This window comes from Oncorhynchus kisutch, linkage group LG26 (assembly GCF_002021735.2).
Source record: "Oncorhynchus kisutch isolate 150728-3 linkage group LG26, Okis_V2, whole genome shotgun sequence".
Lineage (NCBI taxonomy): Eukaryota > Metazoa > Chordata > Actinopteri > Salmoniformes > Salmonidae > Oncorhynchus > Oncorhynchus kisutch.
In genome coordinates this window covers 49,732,785-49,743,590 of record NC_034199.2, presented here as the reverse complement: position 1 = coordinate 49,743,590, position 10,806 = coordinate 49,732,785, and the positions used below count along the sequence as shown (strand labels likewise).

The following is a 10,806-nucleotide window of genomic DNA, read 5'->3' as shown; positions in this document are numbered from 1 at the left end:
TCAGAGGAGAAGGTTCACCTCATTGATGAAAGGGGCGTTGGTGCCCTCTTTGACGGTGGTCTGTTTCTTCTCGTCTCCGATCTCCATGATTACACTAGGGTCAATATTCTCCCCCACCAGCTGTTTGGCCTCGGTGATGTTGATGGCAATCTGGAGGGAAGATAATCAAAGTCACCTTTATTCACCAAGTTAAATGGTTTTGCCAGCAATGGACAGACAGAATATAGACAGAGGAATCTACACATAATATACTATCAGCATATACCTTATGGATACATTACAAATTACACATGATAGGAGAAGACATGTACAGTTAAGTATACACAGATTTCGTCATATGAGGACAGAAGTTTTGGAAGTTAGATGGCAATGTGTCCCAAACATCCAGTGTCTATTCCCTCAACACAGGAGTAACAGATAAAATATGAACCAATCAGGGCTATTCCCTCAACACAGGAGTAACAGATAAAATATGAACCAATGAGGGCTATTCCCTCAACACAGGAGTAACAGATAAAATATGAATCAATCAGGGCTATTCCCTCAACACAGGAGTAACAGATAAAATATGAACCAATCAGGACTATTCCCTCAACACAGGAGTAACAGATAAAATATGAATCAGTCAACCTACCTGGAAACTCTGTGGCTTTTTCTCACTGTCCAGAATCTTTGGTCTTAGTTTAGACCTGTGTGGAGTTATTAAATTGACATTATTACCATGAGTTATACAGTATAAGTTATACGAGGCCTGGCACCACAGGCAAACATTTTGATCAGTCAATTTTCAGATTTTGGGATATTTTGCAAATATATCTTCGATACTTTCACAAAATGTACAAATACAATACAATACAATACAATACAATACAATACAATACAATACAACACAATACAATACAACACAATACAACACAATACAATACAATACAACACAATACAATACAATACAATACAATACAATACAACACAATACAACACAACACACAACACAACACACAACACAACACAACACAATACATTACAATACAACACACAACACAACACAATACAATACAACACAACACAATACAATACAATACAATACAATACAACACAATACAATACAATACAATACAATACAATACAACACAATACAATACAATACAACACAACACAATACAATACAATACATTACAATACAACACACAACACAACACACAACACAATACATTACAATACAACACACAACACAACACAATACAATACAACACAACACAATACAATACAATACAATACAATACAATACAACACAATACAATACAATACAATACAACACAACACAATACAATACAATACAATACAACACAACACAATACAATACAATACAATACAATACAATACAATACAATACAATACATTACAATACAACACACAACACACAACACAATACATTACAATACAACACACAACACAACACAATACAATACAACACAACACAATACAATACAATACAATACAATACAATACAACACAATACAATACAATACAATACAACACAATACAATACAATACAACACAACACAACACAACACAATACAATACAATACAACACAACACAACACAACACAACACAATACAATACAATACAACACAACACAATACAATACAATACAATACAACACAATACAATACAATACAATACAATACAACACAACACAATACAACACAATACAATACAACACAATACAATACAATACATTACAATACAACACACAACACAACACACAACACAACACAATACATTACAATACAACACACAACACAACACAACACAATACAATACAATACAATACAACACAATACAATACACAACACAATACAATACAACACACAACACAATACAATACAATACACAACACTTTACAACACAACACACAACACAACACAACACAATACAATACAATACAACACACAACACAATACAATACAATACAACACAATACAATACACAACACAATACAATACAACACACAATACAATACAATACAAAACAACACACAATACAATACAACACACAACACAACACAATACAATACAATACAATACAATACAACACACAACACAACACAATACAATACAATACAATACAATACAACACACAACACAACACAATACAACACAATACAATACAACACAACACACAACACAACACAATACAATACAACACAACACACAACACAATACAACACACAACACAACACAACACAATACAATACAATACAACACAATACAATACAACACAACACAATACAATACAACACACAACACAACACAACACAATACAATACAATACAATACAACACACAACACAATACAATACAACAACACAACACAATACAACACAACACACAACACAATACAACACAACACACAACACAATACAATACAACACAACACACAATACAATACAACACACAACACACAACACAATACAATACAATACAACACAACACACAACACAACACAACACAATACAATACAATACAACACAACACACAATACAACACAACACAACACAATACAATACAATACAACACAACACACAACACAACACAATACAATACAATACAATACAACACAATACAACACAATACAATACAATACAACACAACACAACACAACACAATACAATACAATACAACACAACACAACACAATACAATACAATACAACACAACACAACACAATACAATACAACACAACACACAACACAACACAACACAATACAATAGAACACAACACACAATACAACACATCACAACACAACACAACACAACACAACACAACACATCACAATACAACACAACACATCACAACACACAATACAACACATCACAACACAACACACAACACAACACATCACAACACAACACACAACACAACACATCACAACACAACACACAATACAACACATCACAATACATCACAACACAACACATCACAACACAACACACAATACAACACATCACAACACAACACAATACAACACAACACACAATACAACACATCACAACACAACACAATACAACACAACACCACACAATACAACACAACACAACACATCACAACACAACACATCACAACACAACACACAATACAACACAACACTTTACAACATATCACAACACAATACAATACAACACTTTACAACACATCACAACACAATACAACACAATACAATACAACACAATACAACACAAACAATACAAACATACAATACAATACAATACAACACAATACAATACAACACAATACAATACAATACAATACAATACAACACAATACAATACAATACAACACAATACAATACAACACAATACAATACAATACAATACAACACAATACTACAATACAATACAATACAACACACAATACAACACAACACAATACAATACAATACAATACAATACAATACAACACAATACAACAATACAATACAATACAACACAACACAATACAATACAATACAATACAACACAATACAACACAATACAATACAATACAATACAACACAACACTTTACAACATATCACAACACAATACAATACTTTACAACACATCACAACACAATACAACACAATACAATACAACACAATACAATACAACACAATACAATACAATACAACACAACACAACACAACACAACACAACACAATACAACACAACACACAATACAACACCACACAATACAACACTTTACAACACATCACAACACAATACAACACAATACAACACAACACAACACAATACAATACAACACAACACAATACAATACAATACAACACAATACAATACAACACAACACAACACAATACAATACAACACAACACAACACAATACAACACAATACAACACAATACAACACAACACAACACAATACAATACAACACAATACAACACAATACAACACAATACAACACAACACAACACAATACAATACAACACAATACAACACAACACAACACAATACAATACAACACAACACAATACAATACAATACAACACAATACAATACAACACAACACAATACAATACAACACAACCCAACACAATACAATACAACACAATACAACACAACACAACACAATACAATACAACACAATACAACACAACACAACACAATACAATACAACACAACACAACACAATACAACACAATACAACACAACACAACACAATACAATACAACACAATACAACACAATACAATACAATACAATACAATACAATACAATACAACACAATACAATACAATACAATACAATACAATACAACACAACACAACACAATACAATACAATACAATACAATACAACACAACACAATACAATACAATACAATACAATACAACACAACACAACACAACACAATACAACACAACACAACACAACACAACACAACACAATACAACACAACACAATACAATACAATACAACACAATACAATACAATACAATACAACACAATACAATACAACACAATACAACACAATACAACACAACACAATACAACACAACACACAATACATTAAAAACATGTTGTGATGTACCTCTTGGTCTGGGGTAGCTGTCTGACAGGTACGGTTCCCGAAGGGCCAGGCTGACCATCGTCGGGGTACTGTCCTTCTAACAGACCAGTGACCTCAGCATTACCCTCTGGCTCTGTACCATCTGTCAGGGCACGACACAAATCAATCAAGCAATTTTTGATCAAGACTAAAGAACGTTGGCAAGGAAACATTCCCTAGTAGGACGAAACAGAGAGGAAGCAGAATCAGAGGGGGGAGGTCCAACATCCTCTGGCCATACCAGCTAGAAGTTCAGCTTCGGAAGTCAACACGTCATGACGTATTCAATCTAAAATAACTAGACTGAGCTCGATCTGTATCTGGTAAACTGGCACTGCATGTTTAAAAGTAAGTGACCCATTATGTTTTAAATATCAGGAGGGTACATGATCACATGTGTATCCTTAATCCTACAGGACATACAGTAATTCCTACAGCAAATACTCCATAAATACAGAAGCACACGACTGTTTGTTCAGCTGGAGCTGACTGTGTGGTCGAAACTAGTGCACTACATAGGGAATAGTGAGCCATTTGGTACGCAGAGATGACTATTTGATCAACTGGAGCTGACTGTATGGTTGAAACTAGTGCACTACTCCAATGGGCCCTGGTCGACACTAGTGCACTACCCCAATGGGCCCCGGTCGAAACTACTTCACTACCCTATGGGCCCTGGTCGACTCTAGTGCACTACCCTATGGGTCCTGGTGGAAACTAGTGCACTACCCTATGGGCCCTGGTCGACACTAGGGCACTACCCTATGGGCCATGGTCGAAACTACTGCACTACCCTATGGGTCCTGGTCGACACTAGTGCACTACCCTATGGGTCCTGGTCGACACTAGTGCACTACCCTATGGGTCCTGGTCGACACTAGGGCACTACCCTATGGGCCATGGTCGAAACTACTGCACTACCCTATGGGTCCTGGTCGACACTAGGGCACTACCCTATGGGCCATGGTCGAAACTACTGCACTACCCTATGGGTCCTGGTCGACACTAGTGCACTACCCTATGGGTCCTGGTCGACACTAGTGCACTACCCTATGGGCCCTGGTCGACTCTAGTGCACTACCCTATGGGCCCTGGTCGAAACTAGTGCACTACCCTATGGGCCCTGGTCGACACTAGGGCACTACCCTATGGGCCATGGTCGAAACTAGTACACTACCCCAATGGGCCCTGGTCGAAACTAGTGCACTACCCTATGGGCCCCGGTCAAAACTAGTGCACTACCCCAATGGGCCCTGGTCGACACTAGGGCACTACCCTATGGGCCATGGTCGAAACTACTGCACTACCCTATGGGTCCTGGTCGACACTAGTGCACTACCCTATGGGTCCTGGTCGACACTAGTGCACTACCCTATGGGCCCTGGTCGACTCTAGTGCACTACCCTATGGGCCCTGGTCGAAACTAGTGCACTACCCTATGGGCCCTGGTCGACACTAGGGCACTACCCTATGGGCCATGGTCGAAACTAGTACACTACCCCAATGGGCCCTGGTCGAAACTAGTGCACTACCCTATGGGCCCCGGTCAAAACTAGTGCACTACCCCAATGGGCCCCGGTCGACACTAGTACACTACCCCAATGGGCCCCAGTCAAAACTAGTGCACTACCCTATGGGTCCTGGTCGACACTAGTGCACTACCCTATGGGCCCTGGTCAAAACTAGTGCACTACCCTATGGGCCCTGGTCGAAACTAGTGCACTACCCTATGGGCCCTGGTCGACACTAGTGCACTACCCTATGGGCCCTGGTTGACACTAGTGCACTACATAGGCAATAGTGAGCCATTTGGTATGCAGACATCTCCAATCACAATCTGCTCTTACTGTTTACAACAGAGTGTTTGTTTTCAAGGCCGTACCTAGAGCTGCTTTATTGGCCAAGACGAGATCAGATGTGGTGACTGTCTTCTTCCTCTTCTTCACTTTCAGCCCGAACATCCCCTTCCCCTTCCTGTAGACAACATTAGACATGAGACCCCTTACACTTCCTGTAGACAACATTAGACATAAGACCCCTTCCCCTTCCTGTAGACCACATTAGACATTAGAACCCTTCCCCTCCCTGTAGACCACATTATACATTAGAACCCTTCCCCTTCCTGTAGACCACATTAGACATTAGAACCCTTCCCCTTCCTGTAGAACACATTAGACATTAGAACCCTTCCCCTTCCTGTAGACCACATTAGACATTAGAACCCTTCCCCTCCCTGTAGACCTCATTAGACATTAGAACCCTTCCCCTTCCTGTAAAGAACATTAGACCTGAGACCCCTTCCCCTTCCTGTAAAGAACATTAGACCTGAGAACCCTTCCCCTTCCTGTAAAGAACATTAGACCTGAGAACCCTTCCCCTTCCTGTAAAGAACATTAGACATTAGAACCCTTCCCCTTCCTGTAAAGAACATTAGACCTGAGAACCCTTCCCCTTCCTGTAAAGAACATTAGACCTGAGAACCCTTCCCCTTCCTGTAAAGAACATTAGACATTAGAACCCTTCCCACTCTCACTCATGAACAGCAATACACCTTAATCACACATAATACATACCAACACACATACACAGAGGATGTTACCTGAATACATGAAGACAAGGCTAATTCACAGGATGGAAAACAGCAGGAAGACCTGATATGTTTGTAAATCCTGTGATCCTCAAAAAATTTTACTCAGCTAAATTTTATTAATTTGATTTATTTAACCTTTATTTAACCAAGAAGGGCTCATTGAGATTAAAGTCTCTTTCTCAAGAGCGCCCTGGCCAAGATAGGCAGCACCAAGTCATTACAAAAAGATTACAGACAGACAACATGAAAAACTACAAGTAATCTAGTAAAAACCATTGAATTCACAAGAGTATAAAACAGCAAATTAAAAGCATTGACAGGTCAGGGAATCAGCCTCAAAATCCTTCATCAGTGATTTAAAAACACCAATCAGGACAAGTTCTTCCAGTTTAAAAGTATTTTACAAGGTGTTCCAAGACGATGGCGCAGAGTACATAAAAGCCCTTTTACCAAATTCAGTTCGGACATTTGGAACAGTTAGCAGGATAAAGTCCAGCGAACGAAGAGAATAGCCACCACATTTCTGAACAATAAAAATGCACAAATAAAAAGGTAGTAAACCCAAAATGGCTTTGTAAATAAAAGTATACCAGTGACTGAGCCTTCGAGTGGCTAGAGAAGGCCAGCCAACCCTGGTATACAAAGTGCAGTGGTGCGTAAGTGTTTTGCAGTTTAAAATAAATCTCAAAGTGCCATGGTAAAGGGTGTCAATTGATCTCAAACACTGAGCGGAAGCATTCATATATAAAATATCCCCATAGTCTAGTAAAGGCATAAATGTAGCTGATACTAGCCTCCTTCTGGCTTCAAAAGAAAAACAGGCCTTATTCCTAAAATAAAATCCCAATTTCAGCTTCAATTCTTTTGTAAGTTGTTGAATATGCAATTTAAAAGAGAGGCTTTCATCAATTAAAATTCCAAGATATTTATATGAGGTTACAATCTCAATCTCCTTGCCCTGACAGGTAGTAATAGGTGAAAGGTTCAGAGGTCTATTTCTTGCATTAGAAAACACCATTAGTTTAGTTTTGTCAGTATTGAGGAGAAGCTTCAATTGACACAAGGTATGTTGAACAGTATAAAAAGCAGCAAGTTCTGGGAAGCTTTTGTAAGAGACGAGGCACAACAGTAAATAACAGTATCATCAGCATAAATAATGAAGTTGTGCATTTTGGACATTTTTGTCTAAATCAGAGAGGACCAAGTACAGCGCCTTGGGGCACACCATTCAGGACAGAAAATTTAACAGACATAAGCCACTCAAATTGAGTGCACTGAGTTCTATCAGACAGTTAGCAAACCATGCAACTTCATGCTCCGAAAGACCTACACTCGACAATCTCTGCCTTAGTATAGCATGATCAACTGTATCAAAAGCCTTAGAGAGATCAAGAAAATTTGAGACACAGTGCTGTTTTTTGTGAAGGGCTTCAGTGATATCATTTAAAACCTTAATGGCTGTAGTAAACGTGCTGTGCTTCTTCCTGAAGCCTGATTGGTACATTGATAAAATAGTTAGTAAATAACTCTTAGCTGTTCACTTACAAGGGTTTCAAGTATTTTCACCAGGGGTGACAGCTTTGAGATTGGCCTATAATTATTTAAAGAGTTGGATCTCCCCCTTTTAAAAGTGGTAGGACAAATGCTGATATCCAGATCTTTGGAATTTCATTACATTCCAGGGTTAGATTGAACAGAGATGTAAGTGGATCAGTGTCAAGTCCTGACCTTAGTTCCTTTTTTATGTCACTATTTTGGTTTGGTCAGGGCGTGAGTTGGGGTGGGCATTCTATGTTTTGTATTTCTATGTGCTTGGCCTGGTATGTTTCCCAATCAGAGGCAGCTGTCTATCGTTGTCTCTGATTGAGAACCACACTTAGGTAGCCTGTTCCCACCTGTGTTTGTGGGTAGTTATTTTCTGTTTGGTGTGTTTTGCACCTAGTGGAGCTGTTTCAGTTGTTCTTTTGTTACTTTGTATTTAGTGTTCAGTTCTATTTAATAAATGATGAACACGTACCACGCTGCACCTTGGTCCTCACCATCTTCCACCAACAGTCGTTACATTCAGCTATGAAATCAGCTGCCAGATTTAAAAAGCAGGGATCCAAAAGATCAGAACCTGATCTTTTAAATAGTGCACCTGGTTCAACTAATCAAGGGCTTGATGATGATTTGAGTAGTCGAATCAAAAGTGCTAGTGCTGGGATGGAATAAACCTGTACATCCCTGGGGGTACCCCATACTGGGCTGGAATAAACCTGTACATCCCTGGGGGTACACCATACTGAGCTGGAATAAACCTGTACATCCCTGGGGGTACCCCATACTGGGAAGGAATAAACCTGTACATCCCTGGGGGTACACAATACTGGGATGGAATAAACCTGTACATCCCTGGGGGTACACCATACTGAGCTGGAATAAACCTGTACATCCCTGGGGGTACCCCATACTGGGATGGAATAAACCTGTACATCCCTGGGGGTCCACCATACTGGGAAGGAATAAACCTGTACATCCCTGGGGGTACACCATACTGGGATGGAATAACCCTGTACATCCCTGGGGGTACACCATACTGGGATGGAATAAACCTGTACATCCCTGGGGGTACACCATACTGGAAGGAATAAACCTGTACATCCCTGGGGGTACACCATACTGGGCTGGAATAAACCTGTACATCCCTGGGGGTACACCATACTGGGCTGGAATAAACCTGTACATCCCTGGGGGTACACCATACTGGGCTGGAATAAACCTGTACATCCCTGGGGGTACACCATACTGGGATGGAATAAACCTGTACATACCTGGGGGTACCCCATACTGGGCTGGAATAAACCTGTACATCCCTGGGGGTACACCATACTGGGATGGAATAAACCTGTACATCCCTGGGGGTACACCATACTGGGATGGAATAAACCTGTACATCCCTGGGGGTACCCCATACTGCGATGGAATAAACCTGTACATCCCTGGGGGTACACCATGACGAGATTTGAGAAACACTGTTCAAACTAACATAGCAATTTGCAGAGGTTGAAAGTAGTTGTTTTTAAGATCTTACCTGTGTGTGGCTGGACTGCCACTGTGACCTGATGGATCCTTATCCATTTTGACAGGACAATATGCCCAGGAGTCCCTGACACACTCCCCCGACAGCTGATAACTGAGATATTAACACACTATCCCGATTCCTATCCTAATGCTTTCAACAACACTACGTTTTATTAAAAAAGTACTCTCTGATACACTGTCTGAACAAAAGTGTTTGACTGCTCTCTGTCTCACAATACACCTTCCAGTTCCTCCTGTCCACTCAGCCAATCAGTCACTCTTGTATCCTCCCTTGTTTGACTTTCAGTGGTTTGAATTTCCTTCCTGCATAATTATCCTGCTTATTGATATTACCCTGCATATTGATATTTTCATACTTGAGCCCCTCTCTCCCCAGGTCACATAGAGTAAATGACTGAACCAATGGGACAGTGTTGAATCCTATAGCTTTTATAGTCTCTCTCTCTCTCTCTCTCTCTCTGTTGAGTCTCTCTATTGAGTATCTATTGAGTCTCTCTATTGAGTTTCTCTACTGAGTATCTCTATTGA

At 39.6% G+C, this 10,806-nt stretch overlaps 1 protein-coding gene across 2 annotated transcripts in view; it reads right to left on the bottom strand.

Moving 5' to 3' along the window:
• The window catches only part of fer1l6 (fer-1 like family member 6), a 68,463-nt gene extending 58,019 nt beyond the window's left edge, over window positions 1-10,444 (bottom strand). For both annotated transcript variants that reach the window (XM_031805860.1, XM_031805861.1), the window contains exons 1-5: window positions 10,268-10,444; window positions 6,487-6,578; window positions 4,587-4,707; window positions 635-689; window positions 19-150 (exon numbers count right to left, since the gene is read on the bottom strand). In XM_031805860.1, coding sequence (XP_031661720.1) covers window positions 19-150; window positions 635-689; window positions 4,587-4,707; window positions 6,487-6,578; window positions 10,268-10,314 — 447 coding nt within the window. In that variant the 5' untranslated portion in view covers window positions 10,315-10,444. The remainder of the gene's footprint in view (window positions 1-18; window positions 151-634; window positions 690-4,586; window positions 4,708-6,486; window positions 6,579-10,267) is intronic.
• Window positions 10,445-10,806: the final 362 nt, after the last annotated feature.